General features: G+C 42.3%; 1 protein-coding gene across 7 annotated transcripts in view; it reads right to left on the minus strand.

Moving 5' to 3' along the window:
* Positions 1-26212, minus strand: part of LOC121638221 (teneurin-3-like) — a 226750-nt gene that overhangs the window by 45677 nt on the left and 154861 nt on the right. For 3 of the 7 annotated variants that reach the window (XM_041982852.1, XM_041982850.1, XM_041982856.1), the window contains 15 exons: positions 25863-25964; positions 25349-25543; positions 25050-25250; positions 20312-20497; positions 19160-19186; positions 15508-15516; positions 12840-12986; positions 11050-11180; positions 10880-10968; positions 9480-9599; positions 8669-8801; positions 8375-8503; positions 4624-4755; positions 4399-4534; positions 2561-2704 (listed from right to left, as the gene is read on the minus strand). In XM_041982852.1, the coding sequence (XP_041838786.1) occupies positions 2561-2704; positions 4399-4534; positions 4624-4755; positions 8375-8503; positions 8669-8801; positions 9480-9599; positions 10880-10968; positions 11050-11180; positions 12840-12986; positions 15508-15516; positions 19160-19186; positions 20312-20497; positions 25050-25250; positions 25349-25543; positions 25863-25964 (1881 nt within the window). The remainder of the gene's footprint in view (positions 1-2560; positions 2705-4398; positions 4535-4623; positions 4756-8374; positions 8504-8668; positions 8802-9479; positions 9600-10879; positions 10969-11049; positions 11181-12839; positions 12987-15507; positions 15517-19159; positions 19187-20311; positions 20498-25049; positions 25251-25348; positions 25544-25862; positions 25965-26212) is intronic. The other 4 variants (XM_041982854.1, XM_041982853.1, XM_041982857.1 and 1 more) reach the window with 2 other exon arrangements.

The raw sequence follows: 26212 nt of genomic DNA on the forward strand, positions 1-26212 counted from the left end.
AGCACGGAGTCTGAACATGCTAACTGCTTCAAGCTCTGCAACACAGACTCTGAACATGCTAACATGCAAGCCCTCCAACATGAACTGTGAACATGCTAACTGCTTCAGGTCCTGCAACATGGACTCCAGACTTGCTGATTCCTAATTTGATTTCACAGATTTAATGACAGCAGGGCATCGAGGTAAAAAAACTGTGATATTATAACCATCATGTTACACAGAGAAGAAAATCTTATATGCATCTCATCGGTGAAGCCATAATAAAAATAGGAGTAGCAGAGGAGTGTTGAGCCCTCTCCTTCAAACAAACACCAGAAAAGATTTTCACATATTCATACAGTGTTTTAGTCTCAGAGGCACAAATATACATCATGAGCTGCAATGGTGTCCCTCAAGACACACAATTACACCACACGGCGTGTATGGAGACTGAATGTCACCAATCACCTGCATTTGAACACACTCACACACAAACATACACACACACACTTGCACATGCACACACACACACACACACACACACACACATGCGTGTGGAATTGGGTGACAATGTGTTGTAAGCCCAAGAAGACTGCAGGAAAGGAGCCGTGAATAGCAAATTTATGGATAGTGTGACAGATAGAGGACAGCAAGAAAAGAAGCAAGGATGATATTGGTAAAAAGGCTAATTTAAATAAAATCTGTTATTTAATAATAAAACTACATTTCATTGCTGTTAGCTTCACTGCCATTTGGTAATGACTTCAGTCAGAAAAAGGCAGCCTGTTGGGTAGTGATCAGGGGCCTTATTTATAAAACTGTGCATAGCAAAGCAAACTACAGGTGCCGTCTGCTGTGCAAAAAGCAAATGATGCGCACTTCTACTTTCAGATTTATAAAAGCCTGTGCACGCACTTCCTACGCCTGTATCCGTTTAGAAATCAGAATCAATTCTAAAGCAAAAGATGCACATGAGGGAACGCCTTCCCACGCCCACACTGTGGCTATAAATCAGGGGTGTCCAACTCCGGTCCTCGAGGGTCGGTATCCTGCAGGTTTTCATTGTTTCCCTGATCTAACACACCTGACTGAAATTAATGGGTTATTGTGAAGAAGCTGTTGGACCCATTTGATTTTATTCAGGTGTGTTAGATCAGGGAAACAATGAAAACCTGCAGGATACCGGCCCTCAAGGACCGTAGTTTGACACCCCTGCTATAAATGGTCAGGTGGACGCCTATGATACATATTCATCACATCATTTGCATGATGGCTCAGGAGGGAAAAAGAGTTAAGAAGTGGAATTTTTCAGGGTGTGAGACAGAGATCCTGATGCACCACATTGACAAACGTTAAAATGTTTAATTGGTGGGCACGGCGTGGGCATTACTTGTGTCAGAAAGGCAGAATAGTGGCAGCAGGTCAGAAGGGAAGACATGCCAGGAGTATCGGAACATGCGGCTGGATATCTCAGTCAGTAGGGCATCCGTTTGCCGTGCGGAGGCCGAAGTTCGATACCCAGAGTTGTGAATCGCTTCGGTGGAAAGCGTCTGCTAAATGACAGTGATGATGCTGATAATTTGTTTTAATTTATAAAATAAATAAGTACAGATACATCAGAGATTGGTAGCAGTTTATTTTGTGTTAAATAATAATTCTTTCTAGTTGCTGGACGCTCCAGCTGGGTGGGCGGTGCAGAGGGACACAATCACAGCTATTAACCAGGTGGACAAAGAGTTGCAGGAAATAAAGACCATCTTGACAGAAATTGGGACAACAATAAAAAAGCATTGTGTAAGAAAAAATAAATAAAAGGAAATCCACCTTTTGTGTGTTTCATTAGCGTTGCTTCTAAACCTCCAGCCTCCAGGTCTGTGTTCCACTCTGCTGAATGACTTTCACACTGACATGTTGGCAGCAGACTGTCAACCTTATTTAGCTGAATGTATTTTATAACATGTAAGTTTTGTTTTACAATCACAGAACATATTTTAGTGGTTGAGGTTCTTATTAATATCATCTACCTTTGTCTCAAAAATCCAGTTTATTTTCCCCCTGAGCATGCACAGGAGAATTAATATGGATTGTGCATCTTTCTGCAAACAGCTTTAATATCTAACATGCGGTGTGAAAGGTAATAGTGAATTGTGCACAAATGTCTCACATTTCTCATCATTTCCTCAATTTATTCTGTACCGTTGGTGTCCCAGTTTCCTGTTTTCCCAGATTTTGTGCGTACACCTGGGTCAGAGTTGCCGTGGAGGTAGGAGCATTTTTGCCATCAAGTTTGGTTTTCATAAAACCCAAAAGTTGACGATATTTGGCATATGCCGGTTTATGTACCTACGCCAGCTTTACAAATAAGGCCCCAGGTCTTATTAGCATTTTTAGCTGCCTCTTGTAAGTTTAGCACTAATAAACATGACTTATTAATGGTTCTTCATTCCCTTTCTGTGGCTCTGGCAGCGGATCTAATGCTGAGCAGGAACAGAACTGTGTCAGAGTTTCATGTCAATCATAAACAGAAATGTGTTTCTGTGTTTCATCGGCTGCTGGTGTAGGACCTGGTTCTGTCCCTTACCATTCTGTACATCCAGGATGTGATGTTTATCCAATGTCCATCCTCCCATATTGGAAGCGTCCATCTCGTAGCCTTGCAGAACAGCTGTTCTCTTTTCCCAGAGGATGAGGTCCAGACACGACTCATATTCAAACCCCACCGACACTGTTGGACACACACATGGTAAGAAGCTGTTTGTTTCTTTCCTTGATTATTCTCAGACTACTATAGCTGAATCACTTTGCCCTAACTTTGTATCTCAAAAAGAATCAGGACACCCAGGCCACTGGCCTGGAAGCACCAAGTGGTGAGGGTAAGGGGTGAAACAGGCCTGAGTCTTGGAAATTAAGCTCATGAAATAATCAGGAAAGTGCCATCCAGCAGAAACCTTTTGATGCAGTGGGCCAGTGACTCTACTCTGAAGCCCTGATGGCGGAGCTCCTCACCTTGTCCCCATCCCTGCCCTGCCATATCTGTTGTGATAATTCCTTTGATCATCACCCACAGCTCATGATCATTAATGAGAATCAGAATATAGACTGATTGATAAATTAACAGCTTCATTTTCAGCTCAGTTCTCTCTTCATACTGGCAGATCAGTGCAACTTTCAAATCGATGCAAATGCTGCTCCATCAAGCTCTCAGTCACTTACTCAGTCCTGCCCCAACCTGTGTACAACACTGTAAGATGTTAATCTCCTCCACTTGAGGTAATAACTCTCTCCCAATCTAAAGTGGGTAAATAACCCTTTGAAGACTGAGGACCAAGACCTCAAACAAGGAGCTGCTAATTTTCATCCCAGCTGGAAATTAGAGGTCTCTGTCTAATGGGGTCAAGAGGCTACATCATCTGCAAAAAGCAAAGCTGCAATCCAAAGCTGGAAGAATTGGAATTTCTCTGGCACTTGATTTCGGCTAGAAATTCTGTCCATAACAGAACAGAATCAGTGGCAAAAGATAGCTGGAACAGTCTGAACAAGTTTGACCTCCTGCCAGTAATCTGAACCAGACTGCTACTCTTGATGTACAGGGACCTACAGGGCACCACAACCTTGTACATAAAAGACAAGAATACTAGTCGGGCACACTTTCACGCACCCTTCTTTGTGCCTGCGAGTGAAGAACTGGCAAAGAACTGGTCCAGTGGTCCGCTACCCAAATGAAACTTGCCTTGGTGCTCTGGAATCTATGGTTTGACTACCTGCTGGATTATTCTCTCCAACACTCTGACACAGATTTCCAGAATGGCAGAGAAATGTTATCCATCACAGCGCCACTTCATTCTGCCAGTCCAGAGGAACCGTCTCTGACCTCCATGCAATGAAGCTAAGACATGTCATCTAGACAGCTCACCAACATACAAGGCCAAAAGGAACTCAGGTCAGACTCTCATCCACACCTGGAAAAGCCCGAGGCGTGGTTGAGTTTCAGACTGGAACATTGACCAGTTCCGATCTCTGACCTCTTGAATGGCCACTTAGGAGCAACAACCTCCCCATGGAGAAACCTGAACTGGATACATGAAGACCAGTCAGGTCAGGATACAGGAAGACCACACAGTAGGGAAACAGGTGGACCAGTTAGGTAGGGATACAGGAAGACCAGTCAGGTGGGGAAACAGGAAAACCAGTTAGGTAGGGAAAAGGGAAGACCAGTCAGGTAGGGATACAGGAAGACCAGTCAGGTCAGGATACAGGAAGACCAGTACAGTAGGGAAACAGGTGGACCAGTTAGGTAGGGATACAGGAAGACCAGTCAGGTCAGGATACAGGAAGACCAGTCAGGTAGGGAAACAGGAAGACCAGTTAGGTAGGGAAAAGGGAAGACCAGTCAGGACGTATACAGGAAAACCAACCCACCAACTGCCTCCGACAGTCCATAGACACGTTGGCCGTAGGCATCAGTCTTGTCCCAGATGAAGGTGTAGGATAGATTTGGTTGGGCGGGAAACCATTTCTGGAAGAGTCGGCCCACCACCGCCACCATCAGGTGAACCTGGATCAACAGGATCAGACACAAAGGTCACTGTAATTCAGCTTAATGAGGTGAATATGCCTAATGTTGATAACAGCATCTTATTTCACCTTCATCAGATTGAAGGGTATTGAGGTCTGTGTCATGGAGACTTTGAGGACTGGTTTATATCCTGCAGCTCTGGAGCTCAGGTAGATCAGTTTTAGATCACTGCCAGGTATTGAAGTTTCCTCTTGTAAAACCTGTAGAGGGAAAAACAAAACAACACACATCATCTTCACACTCCTCACTGACACAAAGCTTCATGTTGCTGTTAGCACACAAAGAAAAGAAAATGATCAATTTTTGCCTTCAGCAGATTTCAATGTTCTAGACTGTGATTGCTTTCAACTCATAAAACTAAAAACTAGGTTTACATCATAAATCTGTCAGAAAATGTCAGAAATGATGAATTTAGCTTTTTTCTCACAGTACAAAGTGAGATAGCTCGGTTCAGCCGCTCGGTTCAGCCACGGCTGTGTGACAAGACGCTAAAAGTGAGTAATGGAGTCTGGCTGAGCATCAAACACGTGAACGTTCTAATGAAGTCTCCAGAGGAGGTCCACATTTATGTCAAATTCCCATGGCTCTCCTCTTTGAAGACATGCCTTATTGCATATCTTATTAGGTGAGCCTGCAGGTGAAGGGTAAGCAGGGCAGCTCTGATTTAGATCAGAACACACAGACACTAAAACTAACACAATCACACCTCTCACCTTCTACACAACTACACAGCTGACACTTTGATCACTGTTGAACTGCAAGACCCATATCATCCTGGGAGCTTCCATGACTGTCTTTTTAAAAAGAAGGAAATAATTTACAAAAAAAATTCAGTTTAAATGAAGTAGAGATATCTATGTGTGTATCCCCCTCTAATCTTTGATGTTATGTTTGGACAAATGTCCTTATATGAAAGCAGAAAGACTCACTGTCCTATCAGTTTAGTGATACACACATCACCTAATTGTTTCTACTCCACGTTTCCATGTTGTTCAACAGTTTTCTTGAGTTTTTCCATATATATACATTTGTTTCCCCCACCTTCCTTTATAAATGAGTTTGTCTGACTGCACTACACAGTCCAATCCCAAAGGTTCCCATGGAAACTTTGAATAAGTCTTTATTACAAACTGTCAGACTTACTTCAAGGTTAAAGTTCAAGGAACAAGACAAAAAAAGAAATATATGTTGAAAGCTCCTCAGGGAATGTTTCATTTAACTGTTCCAGTATTTTCCTTTTCATTAGCCCTTTGTTCAGTGTTCATTTCAGATCCATTACATCCCCTTTAGGTATGCCCTTCCCTCTCTTATAGAATCAGTTCACAGAAAAAAACACAAAGTTGTTCTCATTTTGTTTTTCCTTTGATCTGCACACTCATGCACATAGCTACATGCTTTGCTGTAATGCACACACCTTTCTCAACTGCACACACACACACACACACACACACACACACACACACACACACACACACACACACACACACACATAGACTCTTAGTGAATACAAGTAATCATGGAGAACTGGTTCAGGGTGGTGAAAATATAAAAACACACATGAAATTCTGTCATCTTTTTCATTTCCTCAGGGGGATGGTTAATGCAATGTGATGACAGACTCACACCGATGTAGTCATTCAGTCTGTCGTCCGTCCACATCCAACAGACATTTCCAACAGAACACACACAGAAACACACACAAAAACACATAGAAACACTCAGACACACACAAAAACACACAGAAACACACACAAAAACACTTAGAAACACACAGTAACACACAGAAACACACAGTAACACACAGAAACACACAGTAACACACAGTAACACACAGAAACACACAGTAACACACAGAAACACACAGTAACACACAGTAACACACAGAAACGCTCAGAAACACACAGTAACACACAGTAACACACAAAAACACACAAAAACACTCAGAAACACACAGAAACACAGAGTAACACACAGAAACACACAGTAACACACAGAAACACACACAAAAACACATAGAAACACTCAGACACACACAAAAACACACCCAAACACACACAGAAACACTTAGAAACACACAGTAACACACAGAAACACACAGAAACACACAGTAACACACAGAAACACACACAGAAACACACACAGAAACACTTAGAAACACACAGTAACACACAGAAACACACAGAAACACACTGAAACACACAGTAACACACAGAAACGCTCAGTAACACACAGTAACACACAGAAACACTCAGTAACACACAGTAACACACAGTAACACACAGAAACACTTAGAAACACACAGAAACACTCAGAAACACACTGAAACACACAGAAACACACAGTAACACACAGTAACACACTGAAACACACAGTAACACACAGAAACACACAGTAACACACAGAAACACACTGAAACACACAGAAACACACAGTAACACACAGTAACACACAGAAACACACAGTAACACACAGTAACACACAGAAACACACAGTAACACACAGAAACACACAGTAACACACAGTAACGCACAGAAACACACAGTAACACACAGAAACACACAGTAACACACAGAAACACACAGTAACACACAGAAACACACAGTAACACACAGAAACACACAGTAACACACAGAAACACAAACCAGAGTTTTGTTTTTACCAATAAAAGGACTGATTGGTGTGACAGGCAGCTGGAGACAGAAAGTAGGGCTGTGTGTGCGTTAGTATGCACACACACTAGTTTCCTGGAGAATGAACACACCCAGACTAATATTTCCTGCTCTGTGGTTAACGTGTGTGTGTGTGCACTACCATAATCATCCAAAACGATTTACTCTTCAAAGAAATGATGAAGGTAATGATACGTATTAAAAATTCAAATTTCCTCATTGCATATGCAATAATGTTGCACAATAATCAAGTGTGTTCATTGGTAATAAAGCATTTCAAGCTGTAAGTGTACCTAACTGCTTTTTTTAACACCCCTAATTTCATTAGTAGTGATCTAGGGAGACATTCATTTATTAGCCCCTGTAAATAATAACTAACTTTAGATATTGGGATAATCCTAACACACACACACAAAAAGATTTCCAGCATGAAGCCTGGTCTACTTTTAGTTTTTAGGGGGAATTAACATTTGCCGTTTGGCCTGGTTTAAACGAACCCTGGTCCGCCTCCAGTGAGGTTCGTGAGTGAACACTAATTCTCACTCTGGTTCGGACCAAAGAGGAGAGGTCTGGTCCTGATTTATCTACTGATCAGACTTTAGTTGTACATTTTATTCTTTGAGCATTTTGTCTGAACCTGTTGGTTTTGTTAATATTTGTTTATTTGTGTTATTTTCTGACTGATGACGCCTTTTTGAAAATGTGTTGTCAGAACGAGGCGCGAAAAGTTGGTGTGGACCCCAACGCAAGGGCTACGAGGCAGGAGGCAGACGAATGCAGAATAAGGTTTAATGAATAACAATCAAACTGGAGAACATGAAGTGAACATAAATAGTAAAAAACAAAAGACTACAAAACATGGCATGAAGACTACAACAGCACTAACAATGGACTGCAGGGAAGGAATGAAACCAAAGGTATGCACAACAGTTGAAGTTAATGACAAGAAGCAGAAAGCAACACAGAATTAAACATGACAAGACCATAAAAACCAAAAACACGGATCATGACAGCTGGATCGTCATGTTCGAACTAACCAGCTAACTAAAGAACGAAACAGATCTAAGACTTTCTATTTCAAAAAATCACTAGCAAACATCTCACGGCATTTCTGCAGAAAGTTCCTGAAACTGCTTTTCTCTGGTTTTACCTGAGTTTCAGGTATGATGGGTCCGTCCTCCAGGGACCCTCTGTAAAACGTGGACAGAGGGGAGGAAACGATGACAGGACTGGGTCTGATGAAACCGCTCAGGTCACAGCTTGGAATGTCGTTCTCCTCCTGAAGCAGACATAATGTTAGCATGCCGCCGCGTTTCCTTCGCAGGACATCTTCCAGTCATCATGTCTACAATCATTCTGGCTTTGGTGTGAGTAACTAGACGGTACTGCAGGAAGCTGTGCTCCTGATCCGTAACCAGTCCCTGACCCAGTAAGGACCGCTCACCTTCTTCATGACCAGCGTGTCCATCACATAGAAGGCGTTCCACGGCACCCACACGGTTCTGTACTGGGTGAGGAACGGAGCTCGCTCAAAACTCAGAGTCAAGGATGCCCCGCCGTTGGCCAGCAGATCAAACCTGTGGGCATTTCAGAACCAAGAAACCAGGTAAAACTCAAACGAGCCCAAAGTTTACACCTTTACTACACCAGAGTGTCTGACCCATTTTAGGATCTGCTCCATGTTTAACCTCTGAGGTTCACACTGTATTTTATAAGAATGTTTGTGCCTCAGTAAATTTAACCGACATGCCTGTTTCTCATGTGCGTAGCATATTACATACGTGCTGGCTGTTTTCTCGTGAAGTCAACATCATATTGAACATATGTTGTTTGTATGTTGTCATATGTTTGTGTGTTCAGCAGTGTGGCCTCCTCCCTCCCTCTACAGGGTTAAGTCTGTATTGATTTCTCTTTAGGTGATGTAGCTGATGGTGAAGCCTTATTTCTTCATTAAATCACATCCATGCTCCATGTTTGTCCCACTCAGGCATATGGCGATGCTTTTCTTCTCCCCTCTCTATCTTATTCAGAATGATTGCTCCTTACAAGCTATGAAGCACATTGTAAACTGGGTGAGCATGCTTGGTGGTAATCTGCTACATATACCACCTGCAGACAGGCACTGTAGCTGTGTTTCTACATGTTTAATCTTTTCACAGACTGAACTATTAAATGTCAAAGGCATAACAATACTTTCTGACACAGTGTTCCTCAAATAAATTCATTTAGGAAAAATACATACATAAAGTACATACATGCCATCCTTGCGTGTTATGGTGTATCCATGGTCAGGGTAGTGGACGAATGTCACATTGACTCCAATCAGAGGTGTTCCATCAGACGTCAGCACCTGGCCTCGAACAATTGATACCAAGCTGGGACAAAGACAGAAAGACACACACACCAATGGTCAGTCTGTCTCATTCAATCTACATTAGTTTTGTTTGAATTTGTCTCATTAATCAGCCTGTATATATAAAAACACCTTAATGCATCAGGGTCTTGAATGATGCTACTGGAACATCATGTCACCCGAAAACCTTTTTATTTTCTACCTTTACATCTCCACATGAACCTGCTTACTTTGCATGAACAGATTCTGTGACGTGACCATGGGAGCTTTATGGAAAGGTGTATGATGTACTAAATATATCATGCGTGCAGGCTGGTTTCCCATTTCCACATGTCCAGTAGGGGGTGGTGCAGCCATAAAGTTAGGAGACTTTTTATGGACATTTTCCAATAGAAAAGGGGAATCTAAAACATTTTAACAGTCTTTTATGTGCCTGTTTAACTAACCATTTAACTTCCAACCAGAAGCTCTCTCTCTCTCCCTCTCTCTCTCTCTGTCTCTCTCTCTCTGTCTCTCTCTCTCTGTCTCTCTCTCCCACACAGACACTATAAATCCTTTTTATGAAGACACTGGGGTTTCTTTCCATTATGGTGATACTGGACATTTTTATGGCAAGGCTATGGCCCTCTTCTGTTATGAAACATTCATGTTAGTATAAAAAAGAGAGGAAAGTAAAATGGCTGCATAGGATTGCCATCATGTTACTTCTTGTAAGTGAAAAAAACCTTTCACTTCATGCATTCTGCAGAGAACTGCTCTCATTTTATTATATTTAATGAATAACATATTTCAGGCAGATGCAGCAGAAATGCCAGTTGGGAAGGAAAAGAGGCAATCGTTGAGCCCTTATGATCACGGTCTTATCTGAGCTTTCTCCTTAATAACAACACAGAGACCACAAAGCTGAACTACAGCCTCTTATATCATGGTAAATAAAAACAAACATAAAGCTTCATTGTCCTACAATCCATGGAGTTAGTTTATGAAGCAACTTGAGCAATGATACAAATTCAGATTTAAAAAAACATTTATAAAAAAACATACTGAACAGATCCAGGATGGAAACATATTATAATTAAAGTGTAATATTGTGATAAATCTGTAATATTGTGATAATAGTGTAATATTGTGATAAAAATGTATTATTGTGATAAAAGTAAGTGTAATATTGTAATGAAGCAGACTACCGTTGTTGAAAGAAAAAAAAGTGTCTGCTCTTCAGGGCTGGACACACATGTCCACCCTCAGCCAGTGACAGAAAATCCACATATAAATAGAGAATGATGAGAAGTCAGACGCTACCTGTTATTGAAGGGACTTTCTCCAGTAATGACGTGAGTAGATTCAGGGCCAACCAGGAAGTGGATGCGCTGATAGAAAGATCTGGCAGCCTGATAAAGACAAAGCAAGACCAACGTTGCTTTTGCTGGTTTGAAAAGGGATGCCCAACTATTTTTCTTGTGGTTCCTTACCTGCTGAGGAGCCAATGAGGACGGAGACTGACTGAGCACCTCACTAGGGTCAGGGGAGCCATTGCAGTATAACTGGTTCTGACAGGTAGGCTGCAAACAGCAGTCTGGATCCATACAGTCAGCCAAGCCGTCTGAAACACAGCAGATCATCACACCATCACAACACTGTCATCAGGGAGAATCCAAAATGCTGCCCATCATCTTCATCAGAGGTGGTTGAAAGAGGTGATGAGACAGACCTGGTGCTTTGAGCGGGCCCCAGGGGACAAGGTCCTTCCATCCAGGGACTAGCATTTTTATTTTGATTCATTAATATTCTTTTAGCTGTTATTTTCTGCTCATCCTTAATGATCATAATTAGAATGGCGGCAGTTTGCTGTGAGTAAACTAGCCTGTCCAGATATTTGCAAGTCGTCTGCATGTGTGTAAGTGTGTATCCTCTAAGTTAGGACGGCATTTGGCACTCATTCATTCATTGGCTTCAGCAAAGTATTGCAGCAGCTGGAGTACTCTCAGTCCGTCTGATCCGACTGACGGTATTTTAGTCTGTTGGGTTTCTATCTGCCGTGGATGTTTCCTTGATGTTTAGCAGAGTTGAAGTAATTTGAACAAAATTATAGCACATTTAATTCTATTATTAAAAGTAGATCATCCTTCATCCTTCCAGTTTAAAAAGAAGAGGAGAATCAAGTCAGATTAATAAGTTATATTTACCCTTACAGAACCAACTGACACCAACCCAAATACAGCAGGATGACCCAGAAAACTTCAATTTTGTTCAGTCAACTTATTCTTTCTGGCTAAATGAAAACATTTGACTTAGGTGGAAATAATTTCCATTATTTTATCACGATCAGCTAACAGGCGATCGGCTTCAGGTCTGATCACAATGAAAAGCATCTGTGCAGTTTTATATGAAATGTGATCCATGGTGCTGAATGCTTCTCTCATAGTGTCACTGTTTAGGTACTTTGGTTAACTGAGCTCTCTTTAGCTGAGGAAAATACTTTTTTTTGGTATTCTGTAACTAGAATTTTTCTCTTATGAAGTCAAAGTTGTGGCCCAACAATCCATTACCCAGCCCGTTACTCCGTCCTGGAGCCGGGTCTGGGTGGAGACAAACCCGTGCTTCACACCAGCCTGACAGATGGTTCTAGATAAAAACCACCGCAGTAAACTTTTCTCCTCTATAGTCTAACTGTGATCACCTGCAGCAGGTGGTGATATTTGTGTGTTTTACATCTTCTAAGCCAAACAAGACTAAGCTTTTTTAAAAGTGTGTGAACTGAACCTGAAACTTCGGCTCCGTCTGTAAATATTTAAGCAGCTCCACTTCACCTGTTTTCATTACCATGACGTGAACTTATATGGCCAAACAGCCTGATGTAACTCCAGAAAGACTTATTTCTGAGTGCTTGGAACCTTTTCATCCAATGAACATCTGTCTCCTCGGTCGGAGCCAGAACACGATGTTGTAAGACTGAGAGGAAAACTTCCAGCAGCTTCCGTCCATTGCCTCCACGCTGCACACTCGTATGACTTGTTCGGCTAATAGACATGTTGTAGGAAAACTATGACTCAGTCACTTCATATTCGGTACAGTTTAACATTAAATAATCACGACTTCCTAAATAATCAACAGTCCTCAGACTCAGATTGTCTCGAGCGCTGCAGGTCTGCTGCAGTCTGGATGTCATATAAGGTCAGAGCTGCTTTAACTTCACCCACTTCACTCAACTATTTATAAAATTCTCTTTCTTCAGTCTTAAAGTGCATATGCACAAGTTTACCTCCTTCATTATCCTTGCCATCGGTACAAAGTGTCTCCATGGCAACGTGACAGCCAGCCCCTCTCCATCCTGACTGACAGATGCAGTGCCATCCACTGGCTTCCAGGGTGCAGCGCCCGTTGTTGTTGCAGAGACCTGGACAACCCTCTGGGGACAGGAGACAAAACGTGGAGTCAGAGCAGCTGGAGCTGAGTCACCAGAAGAGACCGGACATTTAAAGTGTGAAAACTGGCCACAAACCAAACATTTCTTTCAAAGCACGTGATGAAAGTTTCGTACTGGAGTGCTGAGAGTTGTTATTGCTGTCCTCATTTATTTCAATTTAACCATTTAACATAAAAAACAAAGAAAAAACTTCACTGAGAGCATGCTGGGGCTGAAATCCTCCTGAACCGTGGACGGGTTTTTAGTTCTACTATTAGACTATGGTACAAACATACAAACGAAAACCAACCAAACAAACGAAAACAACAATCGGAGCATTTTTCTCCCGTCTGGAGTTAATTTGGTAATAAGTCATGATGGGCTGTTATTGTTCTTCTGCAGATTATTCCAGTTAAAATGATCCAATTAGACTTTATTACAACAAATAAATAATATAAAAATGAATAAACTTCCTTCAGATCTGGATTCAGACTCAAACCGAAACAATAACATTTCCCACCTGCTGAAAACACTCAGCCCAACTTTCCACTCGTCTCTTTGTTTCATCAATTTAAATAATAACCCACAGCCATGTAAACATGTAAACACGTACACATGTAAACACGTAAACATGTGCACATGTAAGCATGTAAACACGTAAACATGTAAACACGTAAACATGTAAGCATGTAAACACGTACACATGTAAACATGTAAACATGTAAACATGTAAGCATGTAAGCATGTAAACACGTAAACATGTAAACACATACACATGTAAACACGTAAACATGTAAGCATGTAAACACGTACACATGTAAACACGTAAACATGTAAACATGTACACATGTAAGCATGTAAACACGTAAACATGTAAACACATACACATGTAAACACGTAAACATGTAAGCATGTAAACACGTACACATGTAAACATGTAAACATGTAAACATGTAAACATGTACACACGTACACATGTAAACACGTAAACATGTAAACACGTACATATGTAAACATGTAAACACGTAAACATGTAAGCATGTAAACACGTAAGCATGTAAACACGTAAACATGTAAACACGTAAACATGTAAGCATGTAAACATGTAAGGATGTAAGCATGTAAGCATGTAAACATGAAAACATGTAAACACGTACACATGTAAGCATGTAAACATGTACACATGTAAACATGTAAACACGTAAACATGTAAGCATGTAAACATGTAAACATGTAGGCATGTAAACATGTAAACATGTAAGCATGTAAACATGTAAGCGTGTAAACACGTAAACATGTTAACAACCGAAGATGTAAAAAATAAAATGGCTGAAACATAACAGAAATGTTTCATAAATATCAAATGTTAGGATTATTTTGGATTCCTCGTAGAAAAATTCGTCAGTAAATCATTTTATAATTTATATTTTCATTATTATTAATTACCAGAAATAATAACGTCATGTTTTCCTGTCAGAGGCTCCAAATGTAAACACTATAACCATCAGCAGCTTCAGTACGAAAAACAATCCTTGACTTCATACTGCTTAAATTCGGATGTCATAATGATTTCTGTCAGTGGGACAAAACGTCTTCAATAAATGAACAGGTTGATAATCAGACGGACAGACAGTCAGCCTTCGGTGAGATGCATTTCTGTTGTAGTTTCACATGAAACTGGCTGCAGGAAGCTGTGTGCATCACTAAGAAGGCCCAGCTGGGTAATATGAAACAGAGGTCGTCACGTTCAAATTTAACTGAATTTGAGGAATTTTAACATCCAATGAGCCAATAATCCTTCACTTCGAAAGGGAAGGTTTTTTCTTTCGGAGTTTCTCTAGTTTGTCTCAGGTTAAAATCCATGTGAAAACACAACAGGTAAACAGGTAAACAGGTGGACAGGTAAACAGCAAGTACAAGTATAGGGAGGACAGGGTGGTTTGGACTGCATGCCTCCAAACGCTATACTTTCTGCTTTGTTCAGCATTCCTTCATCACAGAGGAGACAGAGAGGTTGGAAATCACACAGACTGAGAAATAAAGTGAGAACCAGACCCAAGCAAAGCCTAGCTGGACGGACAGAGGACAGGAGGGAGACAGGAAAGTTAGAAAAAAGAAGGGCAGCAGCTGGCTAGATTAACACACACACGTATGTTTATATAAAACCAGGCTTGTGGATGCAAGACAAAACTGGTGTCACACAGCTTTGTTTTACATGTGTGTATGTGTGCGTTTGAAGTTGTTATGTGCATCTTTCTCAGAATCAGCTGTGTTTGGTGTGAGACTCAGAGACAAGACAAAGATGGAGCCAGAGAAAAGACAAGAAGAGGTAGAGAAACACAGTCAGACTTCATGTCAACCACGAGAGTCGAGAAAGACTGGAAAACAGAAAGTGAAGTAGGAAAAATCAGGGACAGACAGAGGAACTAAAATTAAATGGAATGAAGCAGAAGTCAAAGTTAACAAAGTGTGAAGCTGTACTTTGGGATAGTGAGGCCTTTATTAAGTCTTTGACTTGAATTACCTTTATATCCTGTGAATAGGAGAGGGCAAGAGGGAGAGAGGGAGGAAAATTAGGGAAAAAGGAAAACAAAAGCAGCACTGCCAAATATTCTGTGTGATGGAAACATGGAGTAAGCAGCCAAAGAAACACTGAGGAAAGGAAGGAAGAGCTGGGATCAAATCAGGAAAATGTGATTAGAAAGACACACAGCAGCAAAATGACTGAAAAGATGGCTTCATTCACAATTTGTGTCTCAAATCCCGTCCAGTCCTCAGGACAGCTGCCTCCATCATCAAAGACCCCACCCACCCTCAACATGGACTGTTCACTCTCCTCCCCTCAGGCCGGAGGTACAGGAGTATGAAATGCAGGACAAGCAGACTCAGAAACTCTTTCTTTCTCTCAGCCATCAGACTCCTTAACAGCTAACAGCAGACTGGAGTCTGTAACAATGGACTGTACATTTACACATACTGACTGTTTACATTATCAATGCACCTTATTATTATTATTCAGTATTTGCACATGTATCATACCGTCTACCTCATGGCAGTTCTTTTTTAGCACAATTAATCATCAGTTTATGTAGCACGCTGCACATTATGTACATAGATTACTTTACTTATATTTTACCTATAGTTTCTATTTTATGTTTACTCTTTTGCATGCTCTTCTTAAATTAGTCTTTTCTATATACTTTGAATATTTATGGCATTCGGTGTGGACGGCAAAGTAAGAATTTCACTGTACAGGGAAACCTGTTTCCTTACTGTGCATGTGACAATAAACGCTTTGAATCTTTGAATCAAAACAGGAAAAGGGAACAAGGGGAAAAACTGAATAGAGAAAGGTTTATAAAAGTTTAAACTTTGATCACTAACAAGCTGGAAACCAGCTGTAACTGGTCTTTAAGGTCAATCAGAGCTCCTCCGGTGTCCATCTGCTGAACAGTGGCCTTCATTCCTCTGGACCCCATTGATCTTAAAACTCTAGACTTTTACCAGCCGTTGAAGGTAAACGCTGTCATTTGGTCGTGTGGGGGTGCTTTGCTGTTGCTATGGAGACAAAGTTGGTCAGAGGTGAGAATCAGAACATCAGGTGAGTCAGAAACCGTTCCAACTACAGCCATTACCTAGACCACATCCTGACCCTGACCGAGACCACACCCTGACCCTGACCAAGACCACACCCTGAACCTGACCTAGACCACATCCTGACCCTGACCAAGACCACACCCTGACCCTGACCAAGACCACACCCTGAACCTGACCTAGACCACATCCTGACCCTGACCGAGACCACATCCTGACCCTGACCTAGACCACATCCTGACCCTGACCAAGACTACATCCTGACCATGACCGCATCCTGACCCTGACCGAGACCACACCCTAACCGAGACCACACCCTGACCTTGATCGAGACCACATCCTGACCGAGACCACACCCTGACCTTGACCGAGACCACATCCTGACCATGACCACATCCTGACCATGACCACACCCTAAGACTACATTGTGACCCTGACCAAGACTACATTGTGACCCTGACCAAGACCACATCCTGACCCTGACCAAGACCACATCCTGAACCTGACCAAGACCACATGCTGAACCTGACTACATTGTGACCCTGACCAAGACCACATCCTGACTCTGACCAACACTACATCCTGAACCTGACCACACCCTGACCAAGACTACATTGTGACCCTGACTAAGACTACATCCTGACCCTCATCCTGGCAAAGCGGACTCTTCAGCAATTTTTCTGAATAAAGGGTCAGTCCACCCCTATGGGTTAGGGTTGAGGTGTATCTACAGCAGGATAGTCTTGGTGGGAAATGCCAAAAATCCCCCCCCCCCCCCCCCCCCCCCCAAAAAAAATGCCCCATTTGGTTCGGTTTACTTTCACACTGAGCTTTCCTGAAGCGGACCAAACCACCTGGACCTAGCTGCTCACTAGGGGGAGACATTCCCCGTAAACCACTGACCAAGAAGAAAATTTAGCTCATTGATTGGCCAGGACTGAAAATGCATCATTCTTCACCAGTAAACATGGAGCAACAATACATTCCTGCAGTCTGGTTTCTGGTTTTACTTTGGTTGGTTTTTCACCAGAATGTGTCCAGTATGAGCAGCAGGAGAGGCATCCAGAAATCCACCATGATGGTCTACATCCCTTCCTGTCTCTTCACATGAAGGAAAACCAGACTGGACTCAATGGCTGGATGTCAGCTGGTTCCCAGACAATGTTTATATTATGGGATGTGGGTCTATGAACTGAACACGGAGGCATGAGGAGGGGCCTGATGGGCTGACTGAGACCTCATTACTTTTTATCAAGGTGTATTCTGCTTTTCTTCTTCTATTTTAAATGTCTCAGTACTGCAGGGTCACATGGTCACCTCCACCTGAGGACAGGCTTCAGAAAGCAACATGGCGGCTTAGAGGAGTTTCTTCTCGTTTCTGTGACTGAATTAATATCAAAGCAGCAGCAGCAATGCGTTCAAATAACCATGAATAAAACAGAAGAGAGAAAAAAAGAGATATATTCATGTTTTAGAGAATCAGTTGTCACAGGACAGAACATTAGCAATCTGTTATTTATTTATTTTATTCAATCCCATGAGGATGTTTTCCTGCCTCAGAGTCATTTTACAGAACTGATGAACAGGGAAACTTTTTACTTTCACTTCTCTGGTCAGACAAACGAAAACAAATCTGATGTAAACATAAACAAATCAACTTCAAACATGTAGTTTTCTACCAAATAAATGCCATTAAGAATAAATAATGTAAGATTCTGGATCAGTACTGTGATGCTGTAAACAGCAGCATCGTTCTTCGTGCTAGTTTTGCTTTTCTGATTACAGTCTGTTATGTTTTCCTTTTTTTTTTTAGCTCTTTATCCAACAATGTCAAATATGACATCAAATAGTATTATAATTAAAATGTTGGTAAGTTGGGGGTCAACACTTTTTTTTTCTTTTAAAATTTGTTCAGGCTCAGAGTCAACATCCTGAACAGTCATTATGTTGTGTAAATAATCTCGAGATATTAAAGAGAAGAATTTGAGGAGTTTTCTGGTTTTAGTTGATTTGAGATTGAAAAAATGTATGGTTGGTGTGGTGGTTAGGACCGCAGCCTCACAGCAAGCTGTTGGGGGGGTGGGGGTGGGGGTTTGAGTCTGGGGGAGTTTGCATGTTCTTCCAGTGTATGCGTGGGTTCTCTCCGGGTTCTCCGGCTTCCTCCCACCGTCCAAAGACATGCATGTTAGGTTAACTGGTCACTCTAAATCTCCCTAGGTGTATGTGTGTGTGTGTGAATGGTAGTTTGTCCCTGTCTGTGTTGGCCCTGCGATGGACTGGTGACCTGTCCAGGTGTACCTGCCTCTCAATGTTAAATGCTGGGATAGAGTCCAGCTTACCTGCGAGCTGGTATGGACTAAGCGGTATAGAGAATGAATGAGCAGCAAACTGAGGCCAAATAACAGAGAAATTATGAAAAGATGATATTAAAGAGGAGAAAGCATGTTCTGGATATCCAGAATAAAAACTGAATAAGTAAATATAAGTGAAGAAATCACAGCTCCTTTTATGAAAAGAGAAAAACCAATGAAGGGAAGAAAAAACCAGCTGGTGATGGAGTGAAGAGAAGAAGAGTACAGTACCTTTAACTCTAATGTCCGGATTGTGAGCTTTATAAAGGAAGGATAAAGGAGGGGAAGAAAAAAGATAGAAAGAAAGAGCATTTAGTTGGGAAAACAGAAAACAGAAACAAAAAACGAAACAGCAGAACCTGGACACCCATCCTGGATGATCCAGGTCGGACTGCTGAGGACGGATGGAGACACTCAGCTCATCCACGGATTACAAATCATTCATCTTTCCATCCGTCTGAGCTTCCTGATCAACCCAAACGTGTCCCGGGATACCCGCCTGACAGCTGCTGCCTCCATAATCATCCAGGAGAAACCCACGGAGACCTGATCTGGTTTTATCTCACTGAACTGGATTATTGGATCCTCATCAATATAATAAAAAAGAAAAAAAATCAAAACAAATCTGATGAAGACGATGAAGACGCAGTTTCAGTATAGTGTATGAGAGGTTTTACTATAATGTGTGAATGATTTCAGTATAATATATGAGAGGTTTCTGTATAATATGTGAATGACTTAAATTTCACATGTGTCTGTGAGAGGGTAATTCTGAACAATGTCTCATACTTCCTAGCCGAGTTTGTTTAGATTGCTGCTAGTATTTCTGTAGGTTAGCAGGTTAACTGGTCATCTGGTCTGCTGGTTAACTGGTTAGCTGGTCAGGATTGTGTGAGGTGAGTTAGAACAGATGTCCACCGGCTCGTGGTGAGAGTGGTGAGATGAGTTGTCGGAGAATCTGGGCTTCCTGGTAAAGCGGAGAGGTTTGGGGTGGTGTGGAGGACACGGCTGCTAAACTTTAAATGTTCCCGTTCCAGAGAACGGCTGCAGCTGGACAGACAGTGCTGCTGTGCAGCTCTGAGAAGGCTTGTTTTCTTTCTACAGTCATGTGGAAACATCGCGTGCCTCCCAGCAGAACAACAGGAATAACCAGGAATGTGTTTTCTAGTATCTGCAAGGTGCAGGATGATGACTAATGATGAAGACTAATACAACAGGTTGAACTTGGAAACAAAAGTAATGACACAAAGCCAGATTAGAGTTAAATCTCTTTGATACAAGCTGAATAAAAATAAAAACCAGACAGAAATGTTTTCATCTCATACACAACTTTCCAGACACTGTTAGAAGCTGTATCTTTGTTTCTGTCTGCTGTCCACTCACCAATGTTGCAGTGCTCCCCCGTCCATCCCTGGTCACACTCACACTTCCCGTCCTTACACACTCCATTCTTGCTGCACAGTGGATGGCAGGCCTTCTGGTCACACACGGTTCCTGTCCAGCCGTCCTCGCAGCGACACACCCCGCCGTAACACATCCCATGGTTGCCACAGTCTACTTCACACACCTCTGTCAGACAAAGTGACAACAGCATGATGAGCTCGGTGGAACAGCTCCCTTATCAAACAAGCTGCACATGCTGAGGAGAAAAACCTGACACTGTCTGCAGACTCGTGTTATTGGATGGAAGTACTGCACAGAGATGCTGAGTGGTAAATAAATCCCTCACTTTCAGACAAAATCAGTTTTGATTTAAAGCCAAGAGAAATCAGGAGCTGGAGGGAGAAAAGACTGAAAGCTGACGAAACTTTTGGAAAAAAACATGTTTTCTTTTAGGATTTTTGGGCCCTAGTAGCCATAATCCAACAGTAGCTTGACAGGAAAGGGGTTTCAGAGAACGCAGGGGATGACATGCAGCCGGGACTCAAACCTGGGCCGGCTGCTGTGGCCTCTGTACATGCAAGGGTTGCTGTTTTCTTTTCCAAACTTTTTTTATTGTATTTTCCTGTTTATATAACACAAACACTTCAATGTTACACACTTCTGCAAGAACACCGACTCACATGCAGGAAAGATGTTCAGCATCAAGTCTTTCCCTTCGCCTTACATGTACATGCTGGTCTTTCCAGGCCAACACAACCCCAACTCTTCCGGCATGGTACAGTTGCTTTCCTGGCTTCAAGAAGTCCAAAGTCCTGGAACTTAGTCTGTTTCTGTGTTTGCCTGGATTCCACTGTGTGAGTTGTAATTTTATTTCTTTACTTCATTCATTTGAAAGGGACGTATTACACACTAGACAAAGCTGAACTTTTAGAGGAATGTCCACATTAAACAGCTCTGACAAACATCATCTGGACATTCGTATCGACAGTGAGGATGAAATGATAAACATTCAGTGCAGATATCTGGAATATCATATGATGGGTTTGACAGGTTACACATCATCAGCCTGTGTACAGCTGTGTTTATTCTTTGCTTCTGTGCCTTTAAACAAGCCTGACTCCATCCCATCTATGTCTTCCTGGATATCGCTTCTCCAGGCTTCTAATTTATCCACTGCTGAGTCTTTAGACGAGGTAAATATTGTGTTGTTAATACATGGAAGCGGAGACTGTTGTAAATACGTGAAGGAATGTTATTGTAGTATCTACATCCACATCTAATCCCAGTACTACACATCAGCATCAGACGAACCAGAACAGTGGAGTTCATAACTGGCTGAAATTTTTATTATTAGTCCATAAAGGTTCATCTGACTGCAACAGCCTGCTGCTACACTGTCTGGAGGAATCCTCTCTGCATGAAGGGGGCGGAGCTTTGGGTAAATCCAGACAGAGCTCGGGGGAGAGGGGGGTGGTGGTGAGCTGATCTACTCCCGGATGGATGGTGGTCCAGGCTAACCATGCAGGCTAACACTCACACCTACCACACACAGCAGCATGGAACCAGCTCCCTCTCTGATTGTATCTTCAGTTATTAAATGTGAGCTAATAAACTGTGATCATCTAAAACGTGTGTTCTGTCTGCAGAGAGATCAGAAAAATGTTTTTATGAACAGAAACCATCACAACAAGTTAAAATGAATTCTGCCTCTGCTGGAAGGAGGGGAGAGTGGTTCAGGAAAAGCCTGATCTGAAAGCCAGTCTTTTGCCTGTCAGTGTGTTGTGCTAGTTTAGCTAGCTTAGCTTTCAGAGCAACTGTGAAAGAAACACACAGATGACAGCTCTGCTAAACTCTGATAATGATGATGGTTTTGACATGAGTACAATCAGCAGAAAAGCCCAAGGCAGCAAAAAGAGCGTAAACAACACTTCCAGTTATCTCCTCTGTTTGCTTTTCTGACATGCCATCTGTTACTGATCTGCATTCCTCCTCCAGTCTCACCACATCAGCTCCGTTACTCCCTTTATCTCCAACTTTGCCAACACCACCAGAACAAAGACAGATGTCCTCCGAAAACTATATCAGATAATACTGGAGCCGTGTCTTCAAATGCCAATAAACAAGCTGATGAAGACTTTTTCGCCATGTCAGACCTGTAGGAAGGCCTTGCCTTGAAGTGCTACTGCAGTAAATGTTTTTTCTCCAGCACCATGACAACAGATTATTTATTTATCTGATCTGTAACAAATACAGAATTATTCCTTATCAATAGCAGAGGCTGACACCACCACCACCGCTACCTCTAATCAATGACTTCAAAATGATGCTTGATAAACTTAAGTCAGTCAGTTGTGTCCAGTTTAAGCAAATCATTTACAGGTTTATAAGGCGATTCCTCATTATCGTTCTTTCTCCAGCGGATCTAAAATGCTGCAGTGAAGTTTCTGATGAGAACTAACAGGAGAGATCATGTTTCTCCAGTTTTAGCTTCTCTTCATCGGCTCCCTGTTAAATCCAGGATAGAATTTAAACTTCTTCTCCTCACATATAAAGCTTTCCATGACCAGGCTCCATTGTATATCAAAGACCTCATAGTTCCATATATTCCCATTAGAGCTCTTGACTCTCAGACTGCAGGTCTACTTGTGGTTCCAGAGTCTCGAAGAGTCCAATGGGAGGCAGAACTTTCGGCTATCAGGCCCCTCTCTAATGGAACCAGCTCCCAGTTTGGGTTCAGGAGGCAGACACCCTCTCTACCTTTAAGATCAGGCCTAAAACCTTCCTTTCTGATAGATCTGATAGTTAGGGATGGTGTAGCCATCCCATAGTTATGCTGCCATAGGCTTAGACTGCTGAGGGACGGCCCATGATGCACTGGGCTCTTCCTCTTCATCTCTCTGCTCCTCATCTACCATGAATGTGACAGTATTCATCATTAATGTGTTTCTCCTCTCAGCAGGTCTTCCTGGATAAATGCTGCAGGGTCTGCTGGTCTCTCTTTTCTGTCCTTTCCATCCAAACTGGTCCAGGCAGATGACCGTCCTCCCTGAGCTGGGTTCTGGTTCTGGTTCTGCCGGAAGTTTTTACCTCCTGCAATGGAAAGGGAGTTTTTCCTTTCCATTGCTGCCACTTGCAGCTCAGGAGGGGGGACTGAATCGAAATCAAGATTTGATGCAATCTGTTGTTTCTCCTTAACTAGACTGTTATTTATTATGAACAGGCTCTAACTGATTATATGTATAATACCCTGAGATGACGTTGTTGTCAACCGGCACTAAACAAATAAAGATGAATTGAATTTAATTGAATTTTTAAGTGTGGTGTCATACCATGAATACAACAGGGTGCATACTGTGGGAGTTCAGGGTTTTCTGTTTACGTCGGTCGGTGGTTATCAAGTATGTTTGGATCTAAGTTCCTCTTCTTCATGAGGGGACTCGCCACCGCTGCTTACAGGCAGATGGGAAGACGCCCGTCTGAAGAGAGTAGTTCACTCTGTTTAAAAGCTCAGGCTCAAATAAACAAAAAATGTTTTAAAAGTGATGTGGGAATTGGGTCTAAAAGGCAGGTTATTGGGTTCAGCTGGGAGAAAACTGGACCAGCATCTTTGCATCAACCAGGACAAACTCTCCAGTGTTTCCTCGGGTAAAAGCAAAGCTTCTGGTCTGTTAACAATAACATTTAGTTGAGATAAAAGACTGAATCTAATAACACTGATCTTATTTCTGAAGTGGTCTGAAAGTCCTCGCATTTAGTGTCTGATGCAGGCATGGAGGACTAAAATCTGTGTTTATTAAAAGATTAGTGGCTTTAAAAAGGTCATTTTTATCTGTGATGAGGGTTGAGAAGTAGTTTTCTGGCCTGTTTTACTAAATTATTGTAGATTTTGAGTTGTTACCTCAAAATTTCATGATGGACTGTTAGTTTAGTTCTTCTCCATTTTCTCTCTGCTCTCCTGCACCTTCGTTTTAACTCTTTAAGTTCCAGGCTTCTCCACGGTGTTCTGGATTTAGTTCCTGATGTTTTTAAGTGGAGCTGCTGGGTCAACGGCTGATTTTAGTTTGTTGGTAAAATGATCTACAATAAAATCACATGAAGCAGGTCAAATCTGAGCAGGAGTTTGGCCCAAAACTTATTGTTTCCTCATAGTTCTCACCGAGGCCTCCTGTTGGCTAAAACTGGTGATGTTAAAACTCACAGTAGTGGTCTGACACAGCCAGGTCAGCAACAGAGGACACACCAGTGGACAGACCATAGGTTAAGGACCAGGTCCAGGGACACAGCAGGGACAGGTCATAGGTTAGGACCAGGTCCAGGGACACAGCAGGGACAGGCCATAGGTTAGGACCAGGTCCAGGGTCCAGGCTGTGTATCATGCTGTTTAAAACAATTCTATTTAAAATGTTTAACAACTGGCTGGTGTAGAGATCAATGCTGTTATCAGTGTGAGGGGTAAAATCAGCACGTATTAAAATCTTGTTGTGTTTAATGTGTATTGATGATAAAAACTCTAAAAAAAACAGGAAGGAGAGACTGGTGGTCTATGAACTGTGCTGGATAAAAAAACAAATGAATGATGCTCAAATGAAGAATAGTTTTATAATGAGAATATTTGTGCTGATATGGACTGTTGAGCAGTCGAAACTGTTCTGCAACATTTTTACCTCCACTGAGAAAATAAAAAATTTGGGGCTTCTGAGGCTTCACCTGAGTACTGACAAATAAAGATTACACACACCTAAAGAGCAGTCCGGCCCGGTCCAGTTCTGGTCGCAGGTACAGGTGCTGGTCTCTGCGTTATAGGTTCCGTGGCCAGTACACTGGTCTGGACACATGGCCTTGGCGATCTCACAGCTGGCTCCGCCCCATCCTGGCTGACAGTGGCACTCACCATGAATACACACCCCATGGGTGGAACAGCTGGGGTCGATGCAGTCCACTGGAGACCGAGGTAGAGGGAAGTATTAAATCCCCAAACGGTTAATGTTTGGTAAATCATAGTAAATTCTAGGAGTGAAGACTTATGATTATTCTTACCTTCCTCACAGTTTTCCCCCTTATAACCAGTATTGCAGATGCAGGCGCCCATAATGCATATCCCATGGCCGCCACAGTGGATGTCAATGCACTGATTGGACGGCACGTCGCACTCAGTGCCTTTCCAGCCGCTGTAGCACTGGCAGCGGCCGCGGGAGTACTGGCCATTCCCACTGCACAGCACTGGGCAGGAAGCTGCATCAGACACATCGGGAAACAGTTCACCCACTTACACTTACTGCCTGGTCTAAGTCGCAGCACAAGATTACCCTGAAATCTACTGTCACTGTACAAATAACTTATTACGCATGAACTCAGTAAACTGCTAGGAAACCAACTCTCTAGAGAGTTAAAGCCACGTTCTCCACCTTGTCAGGGTGGAGAGAGGAGGCTGCCCTGCTCCTTTAAGGTCTCAGTATAGATTCATCTGAGTGGAACTAAAATGTGATTGATGAATCTGATTGGAATTACTCGCTCTCTCTCTCTGCGTGAGGAAGAGTGTTTATACATTTACCTCTCGAACAGTCCGGCCCCAGAAATCCTGGGAAACAGTGGCAAATTCCTGAGAGACAGTCTCCGTTTCCATGGCAATTCTGAGGACACTCCATAACTGACTCTAATTACGAGTGAGACAGAAAGGTACAGAGAGAGAGAGAGAGAGAGAGGTGGTTAAAATGAATAGTTAGAATGGAAATATGACTAAATAACTTTGGTTATCTGCTAACATAAATCCGCTAACACAGCTCTGCTAACATAGCTCTGCTAACATAGATCCGTTCTCATGCCACCTGCAGGTCTGTAGAGCCGCTGGACGAACGTCACTCATTCTGACGTAATAAAAACAAGTCAGCCCTTATTTAAACA

Source organism: Melanotaenia boesemani, chromosome 4 (genome assembly GCF_017639745.1).
Source record: "Melanotaenia boesemani isolate fMelBoe1 chromosome 4, fMelBoe1.pri, whole genome shotgun sequence".
NCBI classification, from domain to species: domain Eukaryota; kingdom Metazoa; phylum Chordata; class Actinopteri; order Atheriniformes; family Melanotaeniidae; genus Melanotaenia; species Melanotaenia boesemani.